Below are 24,770 nucleotides of genomic sequence, written 5' to 3' on the forward strand. Positions count from 1 at the left end.
ATAGGACAGTGGGCCTCATGGTCAAATGAGCCCAAAGAGGGCATGAGGGGAAATAGAAGATAAATTAGAGAAAGATGTAAGTTCAGGGCTAGGGCAAGGAGGAGCATTAAAGGAAGTGTGGCCAGGCGAGCTGGTGGAAGGGAGGGAAGTAGCAGAGGCAGCTGATTAGTTTGTCTTAATATAAGTGACAAGAAGTGACACTTGTTGGATATAAGGGTGCGGGGGGATAGTGGAGGGGACAAGCTGGCTTGTAGTTGAGAGAAGAAACCGGGACTCTTTGCATCCCAGGATGATCCTGGAATAATGTGCAGTTTTAACAAAGGAGAGTAGGACCCAAAAGTGCTTTAAGTGGACTAGCCAGATCTGGCGGTGGATGGCTAAACCAGTTGTGTGCCATGTCCTTTCCAGTCTGCATCTCTTGCACTTAAGTGAGTGGAAATGAGGACTGTTCTGGGGGAACGACTAGGGTGAAAGAGAGAGTACTGGTTTTATTGAAACTATGTTATGATCCCCAGTTGAGGTTACCGTTGTGCAAGCCTGATCCCAGGGAAGAACCCAGCTTGATTGATTTTATTTGTTTATTTAGGTATGTGGAGAGGGGCTACTGAGCAGTGTCACCAGAGTCAGCTAAAGAACTTTTAACAAAAGCATAAAACATTTATTAAACAAGAAAAAATGATCTGTATTACAATACTCCTTCACCAATAACTGTACCTTTACAGATGTATACAGATTTTTAAGGATAGCACAAATTACAAAAGTTATCTTATACACTAATGTTCAATGTATGCACATAGTCCATGTAAACCAATTGGCAGTCTGTGGTCAGACACACCACACTCTGAAATCAAATGACAGATTTCACCTCAACCAGATGCTATAGATCTCTCATCAACTCCCTCCAGACACTTGTCACACTGTTAGCCAACAAGTCTCACTGAACTCTGCCTTTCACAGGAGCATTTCCAATCTCTACCCTTCAAGAACTCACTTTGGAATCTTCTCCCAAATCGATGCTTTCTCTCAGACACCTTCCACAAGGGTTCACCTCCAGGGTTTCAAACTCTCCTTCCGATGTTCCTCTCCTCTGGGTCACCATATGTGTTCGAGCTTTCTTCCACGCACTCTCTCTCATTGACTCAAATGTCAACAGTACATCACTGTTTCACATGCCCATAGCAAATAGCTGCAGACCTTCAGTTGCCTCTTTGGATCCTCTGACTTCTCACAAACCTTTATATCGCTTTGACTCTGCTTCCTGCAGCTTGAAGCTTTAAATTTGAAGTTTGGCGCCGCTCACCAGCTTCCTTTCCCTCTTTTGACTAGGTCTGCTCGGGACTGTCTCCTGTTCCACTCTCTTGGATTCTTGGGGACTTTCTTCCTTAGCTTGGGGCTCGTCATCTGTTCCCTTCGCTCAAGTCTCTCCCTGGCAGCTACTTTTAACCAACTTTAGCTTGGGACTGGCTATTTACCTCTTCTAGCCTGCTTTGCTTGGCAGCTGTCTTCAAAACTGAACTCAAAAACTGCTGTTTTAGCTTCTTCTGTGTGTCTGTTGGAGGGACCTACCTCTCTGGACCCCTGTTGCTAGGCAACAGCCCAGTTTTTGTACTCTTGTGTTTACTTAACTTCTCTTACAGTCGTAAACTCTCATTGGATATGTAGGCACCTTTTAAAGTGAAATTAAAACTCAACTTGACTTTTTCTTATCACAGTTACAGAAATACAAATCAAACCAAAATAACCTAGTTAAACTATCTCTGTTTCCTAACAACTAGGACATCAGATATGGAGGTGAGGGTACGGTTGAGTAAATCGATAACAATGAGTATCGACAGGCTATTCAGCCATGTAGGAAATAATAACTTCAAAGCTGATCCCGTACACATGTACTGTCCAGCAGAGATCCCTGGACAAGGAGGAAGGCACTTGAATCCTGTTTGTATTAACATGATACTGAAGTCCTTTTGAGGTCCTTTGTGGGAACATTGCCAGTTTTCCTGCCTGCGATAAGGTGACTTAGTGGAGTACAGGGACTCAATTTGGGATCTCCATGGGTCTGTATGGTTCTGTACTAATGAATTGCTGAGTGTTCCTACTTTTTTTTTGTTTAACTTGCCTTTTTTAAAAGGTATTAAAGGAATTGCTGATTTAAAAAAACTGCCTCAGATTGTGAACCATGGGGTATTAACAGTTGAGATCTCTACTGGCTGCCTAGCTTAAAGAAAGATGATAAAGTGTTGTTATGAAACAACAACTCCTTGTATTTAAATGAATAATGTATTCACTTTATGATGTTTCTTGCATTAAGTGAACTGTGCCCTTAAAAATTAAGTTGAAAAAATAATTTAAAGCCTGGGGGTTATTGGTAAGGCTGCATTTATTGACCATCATTATTACCTTTGAGAAGGTGGTGGTGAACTGCCTTCTAAAACCACGGCACGCCAGATAGTGAATGTACTCCCAAAATTCTTGTTGAGTCTGGAGTTGCAGAATTATGACCCAGTGCCTTTAAAAGAATGGTTATATATGTCCAAGTTAGGAAGGTGGGACTTACAGGGATACTTGGTTTCCCTAGCAGCTATTTTTCTTGGCCTTCTAAATAAGTGATTTTCAAACGGGGGTCCATAGCAACTTCCCGTGCGGTCTGTTGTAGCTGGAGGTGGCTTGATACAAAGAGTGCAGTGTGCACGTGCATCACAGAGTGGGAGGGTAACACACATCAAGAAGCGCTGAGCAGCATGAAAGTCAGTAGGTAGACCCACAGCTGCCAAGGCTGGTGATGGGTATAGGTGAGTTCAGCGTTGTTCGAGGGGGGAGACTTTTTTCTAGATCTCAGATTGAGAATGAGAGCACACATATTTAAAGTAATTAGTAAAAGAGACAAAAGTGATATAAGGAAAAACTTTTATGCAGTGAATGGTTATGGGTTTGGAATGCATTGCCTGATAGTGTGGTGAAGGCAAGTTTAATTGAAGCATTCAAAATGGAATTAGACTGTTATCTGAAAAGGAAGAACGTGGGGTTACAGGGAGAAGGCAGGGGAATGGCACAAGGTGAGTTGCACATTTAGAGAGCTGGTGCAGACACAGTGGGCCAAATAGCCTCCTTCTGCACCGTAACAATTCTGTAAGTACTTCGTACTATTGGAAATACTTCAGCTGAAGCTGTGGACAGTGTTGAGCCCAGCAGCAAGAAACAGTTAAAGAAAAGGAAGTAAGAGAGTCTCTAGAATTCGGATTTATGGAACTCGTGATCAATAGCCACAATGTGTTGTATACTTACAGATTTTATCTAACAAAGCAATGAAACCTACATAACTAATGTGACACCTCACAACAATGCACCTGAGAATAAAGATAAAGTGAAAGACTTCTTTGAACAAAAATAATTCATTCATCAGAAAGTCCAAATGCCAAATATAACATTGGTTCCAGAAAAGGCCCTGAGAGCATCTTTCTGTACAATATTTCAGATTGCTAAAAGTGAAAAAGCCTATACTGACTTCGCATATCAGATAAATGTCAACACAGACTGGTTCGGCCAAATAACTCGTTTGACTGTTGTAACTTCTGCATCTTTCTTTCAATTTTGAATGACAGAGATCTAGGAGTGAATTAAAAGCTGGAATCTAATCAATGGGTTTAGGTGGTTTTTATTTGAAATAATAGGCATTGACGAGTGAGTTACAAGCTAAATCAAATCAGGGAGCATGAGTAGTTTCTTTATATCAAAATGGATACATGTAAGTGAGTAACAGACTGCAGTCTACTATTGGTTGCGCTGATTTGCAGGCCTACGTTTTCTGTTCAGCAAAGGAGTATTGAACTTGAAACAAAGGAGGCTTGAACTCATAACAATCAGACTCACATCTTAGAATGCTCTCAACTAAGCTGTGTCTGCCCAATCAGTCTAGATGGAGGAAGGATTGAAAAAATTAGATGATGTAAGTGGGGATGTAATGATCAGTTGATGCCAAGTTTGGGTTTTGAAAGCTTTTGGTTTTGGGTTTGCAGGAGGGCTGAGGGGAAGATGAGGAACTCTGCAGTTCTGAGGTCTTGCAGAGAAAGGTGATTGGCAAAAGATGCAACAGTGACGTGAACTATTTTTACGCAGCAGTGGTTAGGATCCAGAATATGCTGCCTGAGACCGTGGTCGAGGCCTTCAAAAGAGAATTGGATAATTATCTGAAGGGAGAACATTTGTGGGGGAAAGTGGGACTAAGTGAGTTGCACTTGCAGAGAGTCATGTGTACATGAATGGCGCCGAATGGCGGCCTCCTATTCTGTAACCATTCTAGGATTTTATGGTATGATGACTTTGTTTCAGTGTACTGAGGATGCAAGAAGGAGGAAGCCCATGTAAAATGGTGTACTTGGAGTTTGAGAAACATGAGAGTAAAGTTCAAAAGCATTTGAAGATTCAAACACTTATCTGGTTGAGGTCGTATAATTTAGCAGAAACCACAAATTAACCCTGATACCAAACAATGCATTTTTCACCTAAATTAAATGTAAAATCTATTCGAAGAACTGAATGTACAGTAATCTGGTAGAACATTACAGTATATGTGAGATTAGTAGTGAAATGCAGACATTATGAACCAATTTTCTTTTTACATTTTTGGCCTGCAGAACCGAAACCAAGATGAAGGGGAGCCAGAGAATAAACAGCTTAGAGAGGATGAGGATAAGGATGATGAGGAGGTAAAACACAGGTGAGCAGATTGTTACTGACTATCTCAATGTAATTTCTCCGCTAATTTTCCTTTCCTTTTTCACACTGACTGATATGGTTCTGCAGTTCCAAATATGTAAATTGGTTTTGTGTGACCATTAGTCACGTGTCTGGAGAATCTTCAGACCATGAAGAGTTGAAGTTTTGTGTGTGCTTCATTCTTCACCGCTTATCACTACTTGTTGTTGTGCTTCATGTGTAACGGGTTTGACTCAAACTATTTTCAAGAACTCTTTTGCTACATGTTTATTGGTGTTTGTTTTATTTTCTTTCCCAGCGGGCTGCCAGAAAGCCTTTGTAGATTTTCTGAAAAGATTTTGAGGAATGTGATAAGTCAATAACCTCAACAAAACCTTTCTTTTCTCAGGTGGAGTCCAGCTGCCCACCATTCCCCAGCCCCTTCTTGCTCCAGAAATGTATCCAATTGTCTCCTGAACCCATTTAGATCATTGGCTTCAATTTCCTTCCCGGGCAATTTATCTCACAACTTAATGAAGAATTTCCTGGGCTTTGCTTCTTTCTTCTGACTTAATTAACTAATCCTCTCATTTAATCCCTTCAAAGTTTGCCAAACTTCATTCTGGGTGATGTTTTCATTTCACACCTCCATTGCCTTTCAATGAGAGAATGCTACTGTTCAGTGCCACTTTAACTTGTGTATCTGTTTTTTCTCCTTTGCAACCTATGAAGTTTCTTGGTGTTTTAACCTTAAATCAGAAAGCTGTGTTTAAGTGGTGACTGTTCCACAGCTTTGAAATGATGAAAAAGAACAAGAACGTGAGAAATAGGAGCAGGCGTAGATCATATGACCCTTCAAGCCTGTACCACTTTTAATTAGAACATGGTTGAACTTCTACCTCAACTTCACTTTTCCATTTGATGAAGTGCATCCTGGTTTTAAAGAGTTAAGTGCCTAGGGAGTTATCTCTCACTCTTTTAGTATCAGTTTGGTTTTACCACAGAACATTTCCACTAATCCTTGCCCCACAATTTTGCGACGGTCTATTCAAAGAATTGAATGTACTGTAATCTGGCAGGATGTCACAGCCCCCTTTTGTGTGTAGCTAAGAGCAATAAAAAAAAAGAGGACTTGCATTTACATGGTGCTATTCATGACCTCAGGATGTCCCAAAGTGCTTTACAACCAATGTAATTTTACACACAAGTTCTCACAAATAACAATGAGATACAAGCCCACATTAGTGGGCTTGGAATTCACCAAGGCTCCTTAGACAGCACCTTCCAAACCCACGACCACTACCACCTAAAAGGACAAAGGCAGCGGATACATGGGAACACCACCGCCTGCAAGTTCCCCTCCAAGTCACTCACCATCTTGACTTGGAAATATATCGCCGTTCATTCACTGTTGCTGGGTCAAAATCCTGGAACTCTCTTCCTAACAGTACTGTGGGTGTATCTACACCACATGGACTGCAGCAGTTCAAGAAGGCAGCTCACCACCACCTTCTCAAGGGCAATTAGGGATGGGCAGTAAATGCTGACCCAGCCCAAGAAGCCCACATCCCGTGAATGAATTAAAAAAAAAATTAGTGATGTTAGCTGAGGGATAAATGTTGGCAAGTACACTGGGAAAACCTCCTTGCTATTCTTTGAGATAGTGCAGTGGGATATTTATGTCTATTTGGGAGGGCAAATTGGATCTTGCTTTTAAATGCAAGGTGCTGTTTCACTTAACTGCATTGAGTTAACTAACCTTAGCCAGATCAGCATAATTAATTCCAGTGCCACCCAGTCAGGCAGAGGGATATTGCCCATGGTTCCTGTTCCAAGTCATATGCTGTCTGTATGTCTACATGTTGATGTCTGGCAGGTATCTATCTATCAGGCTTGGCACTGATGCCCTCCCTAACTGCCAAAGCTCAAGATTCAGTCAACCATTGTCTGTGATATTGGAGAACTGCTTTAGACTAAGGAGCCAAAGAAAAACAACAGCCTTGTGGTCTCGGGGAGAGATGGGGAGATAATGGAAATTGATGCTCGCAACAATTTTAAAACAATACCCTGGTTTACTGCTGCAATTTTCCCCTCTCTTTTCTGAATGCACAGACCCTTAGTGCCAAGTGCCAAAATGGTTCAAGAAGTCAGTTCCCACCATCTTCTTGAGGGTAATTATAGATGTGTAATAAATGCAACGCCCACATTCCCATGAATGATAAAAAGTTGTCTTAGGACAGGATAGCGATTGAGCCCATGATCTTCCCTTTCTGCCTGGCTCAGCTACTTGCCAAGTTAAATCACAGCCGTTTGGATAAATCAAAGAGTTGCCTCCAAGTAGAACTTTAGATTGTGGGTCTCTACTGAGTCCTGGAATCAAAATGTTGTTTGAAGTTAGTTAACTATAGTTAAAACTGTAAGTATGGTTCAACACAATTCTTTAGCCCCATTGAAAAATACATTAAAAGCATTTTTTTAAAATCACAACCTAACTCTATGCAATTTTTGAAATAGTCTAGAATTTGAGGAAAAGTACATCAGGAAGTGGAAGCCAAATTTATAGAAAATCTGAAATAAAAGCAGAATATAATAGCAAATACGTAATAGCTCTGTGGAAACAAGACTTTTATAGCACCTTCCTGCACCCCTCTGAATCTTCTTGAGACCTGTTGCATTTGCAATGAATTTTCAATTACTTTAGAAGCACAGGGACGGTTGAATAAATGTGACAAGCATTTTGGGGATGACAAGATTTTTGTCATCAATGAGCTGACTGTGTTTAGATGCTATTCAATGGAGGATTATCAGCCATAACACCGGCAATACTCCCTGCTCTTCGAAAAGCGTCATGGGATCCTAATGCCACCCTGAACAGGCAGGCAGAACCTCAGCCTAATGTCACATCAGAAGAGCCAGCACCGCTGTGCTGGACTGTCAGGTTAGATTATGTGCCCAAGGACTGGGGTGGAATTGCTAAAGGTCTCTAAAGACGAGTGTGCACTCAAATTCATCAAAAAGAGAGTTGACACATCCGTGCAAAGTGGAAGAGAAAAGAACTCAGTAATATGCTGGCAGTAATGATAAAGGCAGCTGCGAAGGAAGATTGATCTGTACAAAGTTACTACCTTTAAAGTTATTGTCTTTAGAGACCTTAAGCAATTCCATTACACACCTTTCATAGGGAGAAAAACCACAGACCTCACAGATCAGATCTCTGATAAACTTGGTCTACCTGGTTAGACGCCCTCTTCTACAGCACTGCCTTGGGCCAGTCTCATTCTTGGTGAGGGGGGTGATGTTTTCTTCTCTTCTGCCCATAGTTGGTAGGAATCTTTGGCAGTATCCCTAATCCTATTGTGTCATTTATTTTGCCAAATTAGTTATTTCCCCAAGATTATAGTGCTAGAAATTTTATAATATTAACCTGTCCCTTCAGGTGCCGGGGTGTGTTTCGGGTACCTTCAGCTGGTTGTACAATTCAGTTAATCGGTTAGAGACATTGATGTGATATCTGCTGCCCTCAAGTGACAAATATTCTGTAGCATACACATGGAACCTATGCACTGTGACGTTGTACTGCTTTCCATAATAGGAATGCTTCAGTGGCCTCAGTGTCTTGTGATAGGGAAGGGAGAGAACAACAAGGTATTCATTTCCGATCACTATCGAATGACCACAGCTAGAAAGTGTGTGTGTAAGGCGGATGTTGGGTGAGGAAAGTATCAGACTCCGTTGTATTGCCCTATTCCATTCGATATTCTGGTGACTTGCAGGTTGGGATGGTGCCAGATGCTTGTGCCATTTTGACTTTGCTTCAGTGAGTGACCTGACGTTTCAAAGTAGAAGAGAGGACGATAATAGATTAATGCTGTTGCTGTGCGATGTTCTTGTTCAGTACAGGGTTACAGTATGCAAATCTCCACTATATATACAGTGGATGCGGGCTTTCCCTGTGTGTACACACTGGTTGTGGGCTTTCCCTGAGTGCACTCTCTGGGTGCGGGCTTCACCTGTGTGTACATGCAGGGTGTGGGCTTTCCCTGTGTGTACATGCAGGCTGTCCCTGTGTGTACATGCAGAGTGTGGGCTGTCCCTGTGTGTACGCGCAGGGTGCGGGCTTTGCCTGTGTGTACGTGTGGGGTGCGGGCTTTGCCTGTGTGTGTACGCGCGGGGTGCGGGCTTTGCCTGTGTGTGTACGCGTGGGGTGCGGGCTTTGCCTGTGTGTGTACGCGCGGGGTGCGGGCTTTGCCTGTGTGTGTACGCGCGGGGTGCGGGCTTTGCCTGTGTGTGTACGCGCGGGCTGCGGGCTTTGCCTGTGTGCCTGCGCGGGCTGCGCGCTTTAACTGAATGTGAACCTTGTTAATCGCTTCTCTGAGCCACCTTATCAGGGAGCAAAAGGGGAGAAAGCAGCAAAATTAAAGTCAGTTTTAATGCAGCACAGTCACTGTTGCAAGGAGCATTAATTTTAGCTTGCACTTCAGGAGAAGGCATCTACATCTATTATTCTGGTTCAGAGAACAGAAATGGGAGGTTTTGCAGATAGGCCAGGAACTCTAAATCAGGGAGCTGTTGGTGTGTTCTTCCAACTCATTTTGTTGCAGGATTTTAGCTGGGAAAATGGCATTTGAGTTGTACTTGCATTCAAGGTTTGGACAGCAAAGAACTAAATGAAGACTGAGTCTTTCAATCCTTTGTCCCAGCCATGTATCTTAACCCCCAAGCTAGCCGCAGCACTCTCCTTCACCGTTGTGATTCTAACTTAGCTGAGCTGCAGCTCCTCTGATGTCTGACTTTGTGTGTCAGACTCATTGTGGCCCTAAGTTAAACACCTGACTAAATATGAAAAGACTGTGACAAACAGCCGGGCATGATGAAAGCTGATCAAGATGATGGCATGCCGGCAGGCGGGAAGCACAGAGTCTTCAGTAAATTGTTAGGCACTGTGACTGCACTACTGCAGAGTCACCTTTTGATAGTTGACTGCTGATATCGGATTCTTTTAGCTATCTGATTACACTGATGTGGGGGACCTGACTGCATTGATTGAGAGTCCCTGTTAGCTGTCTTACTGCACAGTTGCAGCATCCTCTTAGATCTGCCATTCTGATGAAAGGGCAGCAATTTGAAACAAAATGAGCTCGTTCGCTGTCCTTCTCTCTCTCTCTCTTTCTCCCTCTCTCTTTCCCTCTCTCTGCCTCTCTCTCTCTCTCCGCCTCTTGTTCTGTCTCACTGCTTTGTGCTCTCTCTCTCTCTCACTGCCTTGCTCGCCCGCCTACAGGCTGCCGCTCCTCCCACTCTCTCCCCCACTCTCTCTCTCCCCCACTCTCTCTCTCCCCCACTCTCTCTCACTCCCCCACTCTCTCTCACTCCCCCACTCTCTCTCACTCCCCCACTCTCTCTCACTCCCCCACTCTCTCTCACTCCCCCACTCTCTCTCACTCCCCCACTCTCTCCCACTCCCCCACTCTCTCCCACTCCCCCACTCTCTCCCACTCCCCCTCTCTCTCCCACTCCCTCTCTCTCCCACTATCTCTCTCTCCCACTATCTCTCTCTCCCACTATCTCTCTCTCCCACTATCTCTCTCTCTCCCAATCTCTCCCACTCTTTCTCTGCGCTGCCTATCGCCCTGCGCCCCAGCCACCCTCTCTTGGCCTGCTCCCCCTCAACCTCCCCCTCCACAGACACAATTTTTCTAGCATTTTCTGTTATTATTTCAGCTTTCCAACACTTGCAGTACTTTGTTTTCCTCCCTTGCATCAGGCTGATGGTGGGTGGCCTTGCACTCTCTCTCTTTGTACTGGTTCCTAGATGAGGATACTTCACTCATAGACCTTTGTGTATACAGGCCGCATTGATTGGTTATACACATCAGCCCGAACTGCCAATAAAATCAGCCTGATGTTGGGCAGCCTTTTGGCAGCATGTAAAACTCCTGTTTATCAATGACCTTTGGTGCTTTGATAATGTTTTAAAGGTCATGCCTTCCCTATTTATCTATGGAGCAAGGTGGGGAGCTAGAGCAGATATTTGAAGGTTGTCCTAGAATAACTCTCTTTGGATTAGATACCTAAGCTACAGAGAGGTGTTAACAATAGTGGGTGAAAGGACTGAGTGGTGAACCTATTGAGGCATCCATGACTTAAAAAGGCCACAGAACACATTTGATCTAATCATAACTCTACTTCAGAGAGTAAATGAGAATTGCACATTGAGTTGTCATGATCTGGAATGCATTGATTGAAAAGGCGGTGGAAGCAGTTTCAATTGTAACTTTCAAAAAGGAATTGGATGTCTAGAAACGTGGAAAGAGGAGGAGATCATTCGGCTCACTTTGTTTATGCTGGCTGATAAAGAGCTATCCAGCCTAATCTGACCTTGCAGCTCTTGGTTTGTAACTTTTAGGCTTTGGTTGTTCAAGTACATATCTCAAGTTGTTTTAATTAAATGAGAGTTTCTGCTTCTTCCAGCCACCCTGTCATGTGGTCATGACTTCCATCAACTACTTTAAATCTATGATTATGGATGTTTCTGATAACAGAAATAGGCTTTTCTATCCACTATATCTTGACACCTCATAATTTTATGTATCTGAATTAAATCTCTCCTCAGTCTGCTTTGCTCCAAAGAAAACAATCCCAGCCTCTCTAATCTTTCCTCATTGCCAAAATTCTCCATTCTTGGCACCATCCTCATAAACCTCTTCTATGCCCTCTCTAGTCCAATCTTATCCTTCCTGTAATGCTGTGACCAGAAATGTAAACACTTCTTTAGCTGTTGTCTAACTTGGATTTTATATAGTTCTAGCAAAACCTCCCTGCTCTTTTACTGTAGGCCTTGGCCCAAGAAAAAAGAACATACTGTGTCCTGTATGTTTATCGATCACCTTATCTACCTAAACAAAAACAGAATTACCTGGAAAAACTCAGCAGGTCTGGCAGCATCGGCGGAGAAGAAAGGAGTTGACGTTTCGAGTCCTCATGACCCTGTTTTTCCAGGTAATTCTGTTTTTGTTTTGGATTTCCAGCATCCGCAGTTTTTTTGTTTTTACCTTATCTACCTATCCTGTTACCTTCAGGGATCTGTATACATACACTTAAAAGTCCTTCTATTCCTTTACACTTCTCAGCATCCTGCTATTTGTTGTGTATTCTCGTGCCATGCTTGCTGTTCCTAAATGCATTGCCTCACATTTCTCCAGATTGAATTCCATTGATATATTTCTGCTGTCTGCAGTTTTCTTTCTCATTATCAAACCACATGACCCCTACGTGTACCGGGTAAGTCTAAATTAAATAAGACTTGTTCTAGGACAGCCTTCACATGCCATGAACTGCAAGGAACCCGTTACTGAATTCTGTGGCACCCCATTGGAAGCAGCCTACCAGGCACAAAAACATTCCTCAACAATAATCCTTTGCTTCCTGCCACTGAGCCAATTTTGGATCCAACTTGGCACTTTCCTTGGATTTCATGAGTTTTTAATTTGCTATCAGTTTGCCATGTGGGACTTTGTCAAGAGCCTTGCTAAAATCCTATATGGGGACACTACATCAAATGCACTACCCTCATCAGCCCTCCTTGATATGTCCTCAAACTATTCAGTTAAGTTGGTCAGACACAACCTTCCCTTAACAAATCCCTGATTAATCCTTGACAGTCTAAATGACAGTTTTTCATGTCCTTCTGTTCCTCATTAATTGTTGCATTGCAATAATTTGCCCAACACCATTGCATCATCATTGCATGAATTTGCCCAACACAAGTTTAGGCTGACTGGCTTGTAATTGCTCAGGCTAATCCTTCCTCCCTTCTTAAACAACAGAACAACATTCATAATCCTCCAGTTTTTTGTCAACACCCTGTCGCCAGAGAGGATTGGAAAATGACGGTCAGAACCTCCACTGTTTTTTCTGTTGCTCCCTTAGCAGTCTGGGATACATTTCATCTGGACCTGCTGAGATACCCACTTTCAAGGATACGAAATAATGTTTTCTCCCTCACAATGTTCATCCTATCCAATATCCCACTCTACTCATCTTTAACTACGATGTCTCTTTTACCCTGTCTTGTGAAACCAAGTGCAAAGTATTGATCAAGCACCATGTCCATGTATTGAGCCTCCACATGCAATTTACCTTTTTGGTCTCTATTTTACCCTACCCCTATCTTAGATTTTCTCCTGCCCTTAATGCATTTATAAAATATCTTTGAGTTTTCCTTGATTTTACTGGCCAGTATTTTTTCATGCACTCTTTTGCTTTCCTAATTTCCTTTTTAATTTCAAACCTGCATTTCCTATAATCCTCTAGGCTTTCTACAGTGTTAAATTATTGGCACCTGACATAAGCTTTCTCTTTTTTTGCCTTTTCCTATTCTGTATACTTCTTGACATCTAGGGCTGTCTAGATTTGAGTCCCATCCTCATCCTTTGCAGGAACATATCTGAACCCACTTTAAATTATCCTTGAGTGCCTCCTACTGCTCTAACACTGAATTACCTTCAAGTAGCTGTTTCTACTTCACATGCCAATTCACATCTCAACTTAGTAAAATTGGTTTTTACTCTTGGTCTATCTTTATCCTTTTCCATAACTACTCTAAACCTATGATCGCTACCACTAAAATGCTTTCTCACTGATTTACCTTCCATCTACTCTGATTCATTCCCTAAAATTAAGTCCTGAACTGCTGCTGCTTTTGTTGGGCTTGCTAAGTGCTTGCTAAAAAAAGTTTTCCTGAATACATTTTAAGAATTCTATGCCCTCTGTACATTTACAATGAATTTATCCAAGTTACTATCAGTGTAGTTGAAATCCCCTACTGTTACTGTCCATGTGCTTCTGAACTTTTCAACAACTTTAAGCAACTTCCTCATAACTCACATTCCCACCAAGTTTTGTGTTATCAGCAAACTTGGAAATATTACGTTTCCAAATCATTGATATAGAGTGCGAATAGTTGGGATCCAAGCACTGATCTTTGCGGTACCCCATTACTCTCAGCCTGCCAACCTGAGAATGATCCTTTTGTCCCTACTCGCTGTTAAAGATATCATATCAGGATAACGTATCATAGCAATATAACCTAAAGTGTACAATTCTAAAGAGGTTGCAGGAGCAGAGGGACCCAGGGGTGTATGTGCACAAATCTTTGGAAGTGGCAGAGCAGGTTGAGAAAGTGATTAATAAAACAAATGGGATCCTGGGCTTTATATGTAAGGGCAGAGAGTACAAAAGCAAGCTAATTATGATAAACCTGTATAAAACACTGATTCAACATTAGCTGAAGAATTATGTCAAGTTCTGGGCACAGCACTTTAGGGAGGATATGAAGGCATTAGAAGGGGTGCAGAAAAGATTCACAAGAATGGTTCCAGTGCTGAGGGACTTCCATTATATAGATAGATTGGAGAAGCTGGGACTGTTCTTCTTGGAGAAGAGGAGATTTAATAGAGGTATTCAAAATCACAAGGGGTCTGGACAGAGTAGATAGGGAGAAACTAGTGGTGGAAGGATCAAGAACCAGAGGGCACAGATTTAAAGTCATTATTGGCAAAAAGAAGCAATGGCAGCCTGAGGAAAATGTTTTTTTACACTGTGAGTGGTTAAGATCTGGAATGTACTGCCTGAGAGTGTGGTGGATACAAATTCAATTGTGACTTTCAAAAGAGGTTTGGACAATTATCTGAAGAGAAAACACTTGCAAGGCTATGGGGAAAAAGCAGGGGAAGTGGTACTAGGTGAGATGCTCTCACAGAGACCTGGCATGGATACGATGAGCCTACTGGCCTCCTTCCGTATTATAACCATTCTACGCTCTATGATCATACTTCCAAGTGTTTACCTCAGCCCTCAATTCAACTGCTTCATTCACTAAACTTCTTGCAATGAAATATATGCCACTAATCACTTGTTCTATCTTCTTTCTTTTGATTTCATGACCTTCAGAGAGTGAGTTGGTGCTGGTGAAGTGAGGGGTTGAAATTGTGCACATGCCGTTGAGCATAGGTGTGGTGAGAGCAGTGGCTTGAGGAATGCTGAATATGTTTGAGACATTTGTAATCATGGCTGGAATTTCGGTTGGAATCCCTCCAGAATAAATCGGAGCTGGAGATAGTTGCTGAGGAAAAGTCCTTTCCTAAGATAGAACTTATGAACATATGAATTAGGAGCAGGAGTAGGCCACTTGGCCCTTTGACCCTGCTCTGTCATTCAATAAGATCATGGATGATGCGATTTCAACCTCAACTCCACATTCCCACCTACCCGCGATAATCTTTCACCCCTTTGCTTATCAAGAATCTATCGACCTCTGCCTTTAAAATATTCAAGGACTCTGTTTCCACTGCCTTTTGAAGAGAATTCCAAAGACTCACGACTCTCTGGGAAAAAATATTTCTGCTCATCTCTGTCCTAAATGGGCGACCTCTTATTTTTAAACAGTGGCCCCAATACTAGATTCTCCTACAAGAGGAAACATCCTGTCCACATCGACCCTCTCAAGACCCCTCAGGATCTTGTATGTTTCAATCAAGTCACCTCTTACTCTTCTAAACTCCAGCATATACAAGCGTAGCCTGCCCAACCTTCCTCATAAGACAACCTGCCCAATCCAGGTATTAATTTAGTAAATCTTCTCTAAATTCTTCCAACATATTTACATCTTTCCTTAAATAAGGAGACCAATATTGTACACAGTACCCCAGATGTGGGGAATTCTTTACCCAGAGGGCTATAAAGGCTGGGACGTTAAGTATATGTAAGGCTGAGATAGACATTTTTAATCAGTAAGGGAATCAAGGGTTATGGGGGGAAAAGGCAGGAAAGTAGAGTTAAGGATTATCAGATCAACCATGATCTCATTGAATGACGGAGCAGACTTAATGGGCCAAATAGCCTACTTCTGCTCCTACGTCTTATGGCCTCCTCCAGATGTGGTTTCATTAATGCCCCGTATAACTGAAGCATGACTGCCCTACTTTTGTGTTCAATTCCCCTCACAACAAATGACGACATTCTATTAGCTTTCCTGATTACTTGCTGTACGTGCATACTAGCCTTTTGCGATTTTTGCACTAGGACACCTAGATCCCTTTGCATCTCAGAGTTCTCCAATCTGTCTCCATTTAGAGAATATGCTTGTTTATTTTTCCTGCCAAAATAGACAATTTCACACTTTCCCACATTATACTCCATTTGCCAGGTTTTTGCCCACTCACTTAACCTATCTATATCCCTTTCTAGCTTCCTTGTGACCCCTTCACATCTTACTATTCTACCTATCTTTGTGTCTTCAGCAAATTTAGCAACCATACCTTCGGTCCCATCGTCCAAGTCATTTATATAAATTGTTAAAAGTTGGGGCCCCAGCACCGCTCCCTGTGGCACACCACTTGTTATATATTGCCAACCAGAAAAAGACCCATTTATGCCACCCTCTGTAAGCTAGCCAAGCTTCTATGTCAATATGTTACCCCCCACACCATGAGCTTTTATTTTTGGCAATAATGTGGCACCTTATCAAATGCCTTCTGGAAATCTAAATACAGTACATACAGCCATTCCCTTTTATCCAGAGCATATGTTACTTCTTCAAAGAACTCCAATGAATTGGTTAAACATGATTTCCCTTTCACAAAACCATGTTGATTCTGGCTGATTACCCTGAATTTTTTCAAGTGCCCTGCTATAGTGTCTTTCAATAGCTTTTAACATTTTCCCTAGGACACATGTTAAGCTAACTGGCCTGTAGTTTTCTGTGTTCTGTCTCCCTCTCAAAATTTTGAATAAAGGAGTTACATTCGCTGATTTCCACTCTCATAGAACCTTAGCCGAATCTAGAAAAGTTCTGGAAAATTCAAACCAACGCATCAACTATCACATTAGCTACTTTTAAGACCCCAGGATGAAGTCCTTCAGGACCAGGGGACTTGTCACCTTGCAACTCCAACAATTTGCTCAGTGCCCCTTCCTTGGTGATTGTAATTTTGCTGAGTTCCTCCCTCTCTTCCATTTCCTGATTTACAGCTATTTCTGGGAAGTTTCTTGTATCCTCTATTGTGAAGACCGATGCAAAATCCCTGTTCAATTCACCTGTCATCTCCTTATTTTCCATTATTAATTCCCCAGACACACTTTCTATAGGACCAACGCTCACTTTGTTAACTCTCCTTTTTAAAATATTTATAGAAACTCTTACTATCTGTTTTTATATTTCTGGCTAGCTTTCTCTCATACTCTAATTTTTCCCTCCTTATTAGTCTTTTAGTCATTCTTTGCTGTTCCTTATATTCTGTCCAATCTTCTGGATTTATATTTCTAGTTAGCTTTCTTTCATACTCTAATTTTTTCTTCCTTATCCCCTTGGATTTTTCTTCCTCATTGGGAAATATCTATTCTGAAAAATCCCCTTAAATGTCCACCACGGCTTCTCTATTGACCTATCTATTAACCTCATTTGCCAGTTCACTTTAGCTAGCTCTGCTTTCATGCCCTCATAATTGCCCTTATATAAGTTTAAAATACTATCTTAGACCCACTCTTTTTTCCCTCAAACTGAATATAAAATTCAATCATATTATGATCACTGTTAACTAAGGGCGCCTTCACTATGAGGTCATTAATTAATCCTATCTCATTGTACAATACCAGGTCTAGCATAGCCTGCTCTTTGGTTGGTGCCAGAATGTGCTGTTCTAAGAAACTAGCCCAAAAACATTCTATGAATTTCCCGCCTAGGCTACCATTGGTCACCTGATTTTTCCAGCCTATATGTAAATTAAAATCCTTATGATTATTGGTGTACCTTTCTGACAGGTGCCCATTATTTCTTCCTTTATACTCCATCCTACTGTTAGGTTATTGTTAGTTACTGTTAGGGGGCCTATACACCATTCCCACAAGTGACTTCTTGCCTTTGATTTTTTCACTTCTACCCACACCGCTTCTACATCCTGATTTCCTGAACTTAGGTCATCCCTCTCTATTGTGCTAAAACCATCATTAATTAACAGAGTCAACCTTCCACCTTTCCTGAGCTTCCTGTCCTTCCTAAATATCATGTACCCTTCAATATTCAGGTCCCAATCTATCATCTTGCAGCCATATCTCTGTAATGGCTATCACCTCATACTTATTTATTTCTAATTACGCTATCAGTTCACCCATTTATTTTGAATGCCACGTGCATTCAGGTATAGAGTTTTTAGTTTTTTCTTTTTTTATTACTTTTGTAACCACTAGCCTTATCTGCTGATTTACTCTTGGATTTGTACTTCCTGTACTTTGTTCCTTCATGTCGTGGTCTGTTTATCATTTCTCACATTAACACCTTTCTCTCTTGCCTTGTCTCTACGTTTTTATTTACCACATCTTCCCAAATTTGAACCCTTGGCCCCATTATTTAGCTTAAAACCCTCTCTACTTCCCTAGTTATACAGCTTGTGAGAACACTGGCCCCAGCACAGTTCAGGTGTAGACCATCCCAACGTTAGAGCCTCCACTTTTCACCAGTACTGGTGCCAGTGCCCCATGACCCAGAATCTACTTCTCCCACACCAGTCTTTGAACCATTCATTCATCTCTCTATTTTTATGTACCCTATGCCAATTTGCATGTGGCTTAGTTAATAATCCAGAGATTATTACTTTTAAGGTTCTGCTATTTAATTTAGTGCCTAACTTCTCATACCCTCTATGCTGTACCGCTTTCCTAGTTCTATCGATGTTATTGGTACCAACATGGACCACAACAACTGGATCCTCCTCCTCCTGCTATAGGTTCCTCTCCAGCCCTGAGCAGATGTCCCGAACTCTAACACCGAACAGGCAACACAGCTGCCTGGTCTCTCGCTCTTTGCTGCAGAGAACTGTGTCAATCCCTGTAATGTTTGTAAGTTTTTTTTTATTCATTCATGGGATGTGGTCTTCGCTGACTGGGCCAGCATTTATCGCCCATCCCTAGTTACACTTGAGAAGGTGGTGGTGAGCTGCCTTCTGGAACTGCTGCAGTCCATGTGGTGTAGGTACTTCTACAGTGCTGTTAGGAAGGGAGTTCCAGGGTTTTGACCCAGCGACAGTGAAGGAACGGCGTTCTGTTTCCAAGTCAGGATGGTGAGTGACTTGGAAGAGAACCATTATTAGAAAAATGGCATAGTACGCATCCTAGTATTTCGAAAATGAAGGTGCTTGCATGAAGTTATAACTGGTGGCCAGGTATAGACAGTGACATAGAAAAAATGGTGAAAGGTCCCCAGTGCCAGCGACAGCAGAAGTTGCCTATTTCAGCTCAGCTGCAGCCGTGGGAGTGGATTGGTCCACCCTGGGTTAGACTACATATAGACTATGTAGGACCATTTCTAGGTACCATGTTTCTTGTGATTATTGACGCAAATTCCAAATGGGTGGATGTGTTTTAATTGAGATCACCCACTTCGTCTGCAACCATTGAAAAACTGCACCAGAGTTTGTGTTCTTGGTTTACCTAAAGTTATTGTGTCTAACAATGGTATTGGTTTCATTAGCACTGAATTCCAATGATTCGTGAACCTAAATAGGATTAAACATGTCAGAACAGCACCATACCATCTCTTGTCTAACGGCTTGGCAGAAAGTACCTTTAATACAGGAATGAAGAAACTTATTAGAAGGAGCATTAGAAACACGAATTTCAAGGTTCCTGTTCAGCTATCACACAACTCACATGACCACTGGCTTAACACCTTCAAAATTGTTATTGAAGTGTCGACGTCGTACGGGATTGAGTCAAGTATTCCCTAATTTAGAGGGGAAGGCGGAGAGAAACCAGGGGAGTCAGAAATTAAATCATGACGTTCACAGTAAAGGCTGAGAGTTTATTGTGGGAGAGACGGTTTTTGTCCCGAGATGGGCCCCAGAACAATCGTCTCTGAAACAAGGCTGTTAACTTATCAGGTAGAAGTGAAAAACAGTATTGTTAGGAAACACGTGGATCATCTCAGAAGTTGAGAAACCCTTCAACAACCAGTTAATCCACCTGAAATTGAAGTTGAAATTTCGACACCTGAGTTACCAGATCGACAAAGAATAGACATACCTGATATCTCTGCTGAAGTAAATAATTCTAACTGCCAGTGTTTAAGAATGTCTCCGAAGCTGCAGTTCCTGTACAAGTAGATCCAATGGAAGAACCTCCAGGTGTAGAGTTGCGTTCCTCTACCCGAATTCGAAAACCTCCTCAAAGACTAAATTTATAATGGCATGAACTGTATATAATTGTATATAATAAGGGTTAATATGTTTTGTAAATTAGAGGATAAAACAAAAGTAAGGGGAGGAATGTAATGATTGTGAGTTGAACCATTTCTTACTGTTATGGGAATCATGTGACTATAGACCAATCAGCCCTAAGTGCAGGGAGTCTTAGGGGTGGAGCTTTTTAGCCTTGGTCTAGGAACAAGCATGCCGCCCTCTCTGAAGTCTGTTAGTAAGGCTCACTGTTTCTGACAAGAAACCCATCCTTCAGTCTCCAAGTTTATTACAATCCCCTTCACTATACTGTCCCCTGCTACCACTACATTACTTTTTGCTCCCCCAACTTTAATGGCTTCCTGTACCATGGTGCATTGATATTGCACAAATCACACCCTTAGAATGCCCCAAACTGCATCACAGCCAATGAATTACATTTTGAAGTTTCGTAGCACATTGTTGAAAATGTAGCAGCCAGTTTGCACACTTTAAGGTCCAACAAATGGCGATTAGATAAATGACCAGGCAGTCTGTTTAGTGACATTTTTGAAGGATAAATATTGGCTAATACACTTAGAGAACTCCCATGCTCTTTCTTAAACAGTACTATGGGATACTTTATATCATCCTGAGTGAGCAGGCAAGTCCTCAGTTTAACATTTTATCTGAAAATCCTCAATTTATTGTCTTATCTGACAGTACAGCACTCTGTGTTGCACTGAAGTATCAGCTTGAATTAGGTGCTCCAGTATCTCATGTGAAATTTAAGCCCACAACCTTCTGACTCAGGAGAGATTGCTATCACTGAGCCAAGGCTGCTCCCTTGATCCAGTCAGATAGCTGAAACCAAAAATTTGTGAATGATAATTTCTATTTTTTTAAAGTCTACAATGTTGTAAAATCTTCTTTTCATTTTGAAATATTTTTTTGTATTTCTCTTCCAGAGAATTAAAACTCCGTAACTATGCCCCAGAAGATAAAGAACTGAAAGAACGACAAGTGCCCAAAGCCAAGCCAGCCTCAGGTTAGTAACGTGTGTGAAGCAACCCATGTACTAACCCCTGAAATCCTCTTTAGTAAAAGTATAGAAAGATTAAGGGTACAGAAGGATGCCATTTGACCCATTGTATTAGTGCCAGCCGGAAGAGATACCCGGCTTAATCAGCCTTCCAGCTCTTGGTCAGTAGCCCTACAGAATATGGTACTTCAAGTGTATATCCAAATGCTTTTTTAATACAGTGGGTGTTTCGGCCTCGACCTACCTTTCAGGCAGTGTGTTCCAGACCCCTACCATCCTTTTGCTTAAAGAATTGCTCCTCAACTCCCCTTTAATCTTTCTACCAAATGCTTTAAATCTATATCTCTTCCTCAGCTTTCTCACTAGTATGTCAAATTAAAGTACTTTTGGGCTGGGGCTGACCCTTAGCAGTGGCCCATTTCAGGATCACGTAATGAGAGGCTTAATTAAAGACAGCCATTGCCTACTGAGTTTCAGAGAAATCTAATAGTTTGATAACAGTGTGGGGGAACAATTAGTTTTGCAAAGGAAAACCTCTTTGCATACATCGTCCTTTTTAATTGGTACGAATGATACAGAATGATAGAGAAACAAAGGCAAATTTATAAATAAAAATGTCACTGGTGAAATAATTTTATGGAACAACAGTGAAACATGATTAGATACCAAAATAAGGGAGTTATACTCATTAGCTCAATGGAAAAATATCTTGTTAAATAAGGAAAACTAAAGTTATGCTGAAGGATAAGTCAACTAAATTCCCCATATTCAGAGTTGTATTTTAACATTTATAGCATACCAAAGGAATACTTTACAGTCAGCTGAGCATGAGAACCCATACCACAGGACTTCCCAAACTAAGATATAAAGACAATCTGAAAGACAATCTCAGAGCTTGCAAGCTGGATCCCAATACATTGGTCTGTCCAAAGTTGGTTTTCCCAAATGCAGAAGTCCCTGTCATCAAGTGATTTTGACATTTGAGAAGAATGGAGTCAAGTGCCTTCAGGACAAGTGAATGCTGCACAAAGCCAATGCCTCCATCATCCCTCCAACACTGATTTCATATATGGTATTTGCAATCAGTTTTTGAAATCGAGACTTGGTCTAATGTCACATGAGGTAACATCGAAGTAGACCGTCGAGTGTTTTTTTGCCGAACACTTATCCATCGAAGCGATGGGAGAATCCATCATAGAAGTACATAATGCATAATTGTGTCAAGTAAAGTTGAGGGAGTGAAGAAAGTGGAACTGGGGATTTTTAAATGCTTAACATACTGAGCTCAATTATAATCATTTGAATTCCCCAACCAACCATTATCAGGTGTGGTTGTATTTCCGTTCAAGTGTGTTTAAATACAATACATGTAAAATAAATCAATGACATCTGACTTCAATGTTGAATAACGTTGTTGATTTAAGGAGCAAATTATAAATAAGATTCCTCCATCTAACAGGCAGTGCCTCATGTAACTTGCCAGGAAATGTCAACTTGGTAGTCTGCCACTGGTCCCATGGTTTGGTGTATTTGTATTAGCCAATGTGTTTAGCAGGTCCAAGTTGGAAGGCATGGATCTAATACCACTGAGTCAGGGTGTCTCCTACTGTTGGGTTTAAGGATGTTCTGCAATGGACCTTTCAAATATGTGCCTCAGTATGAACTGGAATGGTGAAGGGATGAAATAGGGGAAAGGAGCTAGGGAAAATGTGCCCCAGTATGTGGAGTGATGGACACCAAGTGTGCTGCAAGAATAGCTCTTGGGATCTCGTAACTTCCACCATCGCCACAGCATCTGGAGAAGACCCACAACCAGTTTCTCAAGGGCAACTAGGCATCTGCATTAAATGTCAGCCTTGCCAGTGATGCCTGCATTCCAAAAGAAAAATATTAGAAAAATGCCTGACTTCTCCAATGGAAGAGTGGTTTAGCATGGCTATTTGCCACTTTCCTTTTTGCTAAGGAATGGCATTTGACGGGATTGGAAAATCTGGCTTTACCTGTCTTCATGTGCACTGATTAAATGCACTGATTGCTGTGGTACTGAGTTATGCAGCACAGGAATGTCCAATGTCTGATGTGTGAAGAGTTAGTTGTCTATGTTCCTGAGCTAGGAGGAGGGGAAAATCAATTAGGATTGCTCATGATCACTAGCTCATAAGGCCTGATGGAAAGTCCATTGTCGGGCTCAACTGTGACAGTCCTCCATGGTGCAGTTGTCTTCTGCTACTACCACATGATAATCAGTTACATAGATAAGACGCTGCAAACTCTGACAATGAGTCAACTCCTTGCAGGAATCTTGCAGGAAGATGAAGAGGTAGCTACTCTGTGACTTTCCCAGTGTTATTTGTTGCTGAGCAAATGAGCTGACTTCAGTTGCTTATCTGTTTACTGGTGCTCACTCTGTTTGTACCAACAGTGGAGGATAAGGTGAAGGATCAACTTGAAGCAGGGAAACCTGAACCAATCATTGAAGAAGTGGTATGTGTTTTGTTTTGTTCTGTATTGCCACTTTTTATTGAAATTGTAATCCGATGTTGAATGGTTCAGCTTGGAATGATTTACATTAGGGAAAACGAGACTTGGTGCTCTGAGTGAGCAAATGAGTCATTTGTAAAAAGAGAGCCCCAGATGTGATCCCAAAACTCTGCTGATCTCAGTTAGAACAGTAGTCAAAGAGCTTTAATTAGTTTTGATGCTCCCGGGTTTAGAAGGAGATAAGTCGCATTCTGCAGCAATGTTGGATATGCATTGACCCTTGCTATGTGCATCCGTGTGGCCAGCAGGTGAGAATACAATTGTACTTGGCTGTGGTGCCCTGCATGGTTCAACAGCGTGCCAACACTGACTTTATAGGCCTACAGATGAAGAATGGTTGACTTAGCAGAGAAGGACCAATGTGTGGAACTGTACTGGGCCATGAGTCAATGCTTTCAACTAGAGGGAGGCAGGTATAAATTAATAGCTAACACCTTAGGTCTCGTGAGAAGGCTGGTCGCAGACAATAAATGTCTGTTCTTAACAATATTAATTGGCAACCCATCCATCCCATGCGGTTGCAGTGTGTCCTGTCTGCAGAAGGCACTGCAGCGAGTCACCAAGGCTTCAGCAACACCTCCCAAACACGTAATCTCCACCACCTAGAAGAACAAGGGCAGCAGTTGCATGAAGCCCAGCACCTTCAAGCTTTCTTCCAAGTTGGGCACTGTTATATTTCACATTTATGTCATCCTTGCTTGATTACAATTCTGGAACTACATAACAACTTGTGGGAGCATCTTTACCTCACAGATTGCAGCAGTTCAACATGAAGGTCTATCAATGTCTTTTCAGGCCAGCATTTGTTCCTCATCCCTAATTCCCCTGAGAAGGTGGTGGTGCGCTACTTCTTAAACCACAAGGACTGCAGTGGTTCAGTTACACCCATAGTGCTGTTAGGCAGGAGCTCCAGATTTTTGATGCAGTGACAGTGAACGGAAGGTAATATCGTTCCGAGACAGGATGGTGTGTGTCTTGGAGGGGAACTTGCAGGAGATTCCCATGCACCTGCTGCCTTTGTCCTTCCAGGTAGTGGTCGTGAGTTTGGAAGGTGTCGATAGTGAAAACCTAGCGAGTTGCTGCAGTGCATTTTGTAGATGGTGCACACTGCTGCCATTGTGCACCGATGGTGGATGGAGTTAACCAGTCTGTGTTGTTGGAGCTGCACTCACCCAGGAAAGTGGAGAGCATTCCATCACACCCTTGACTTGTGCCTTATAAACGATGGACAGACTTTTGGGAGTCAGGTGGTGAGTTACTCGCAGCAGCTTTTCCAGCTTCTGACCTGTTCA

General features: G+C 42.0%; 1 protein-coding gene across 1 annotated transcript in view; it reads left to right on the plus strand.

Annotated features, from left to right (window-relative positions):
- Nucleotides 1-24,770, plus strand: part of ccdc12 (coiled-coil domain containing 12) — an 83,280-nt gene that overhangs the window by 47,564 nt on the left and 10,946 nt on the right. The window contains exons 2-4 of the mRNA XM_041190477.1: nucleotides 4,632-4,714; nucleotides 20,864-20,943; nucleotides 23,360-23,421. Coding sequence (XP_041046411.1) covers nucleotides 4,632-4,714; nucleotides 20,864-20,943; nucleotides 23,360-23,421 — 225 coding nt within the window. The remainder of the gene's footprint in view (nucleotides 1-4,631; nucleotides 4,715-20,863; nucleotides 20,944-23,359; nucleotides 23,422-24,770) is intronic.

Source organism: Carcharodon carcharias, chromosome 6 (genome assembly GCF_017639515.1).
Source record: "Carcharodon carcharias isolate sCarCar2 chromosome 6, sCarCar2.pri, whole genome shotgun sequence".
NCBI lineage: Eukaryota > Metazoa > Chordata > Chondrichthyes > Lamniformes > Lamnidae > Carcharodon > Carcharodon carcharias.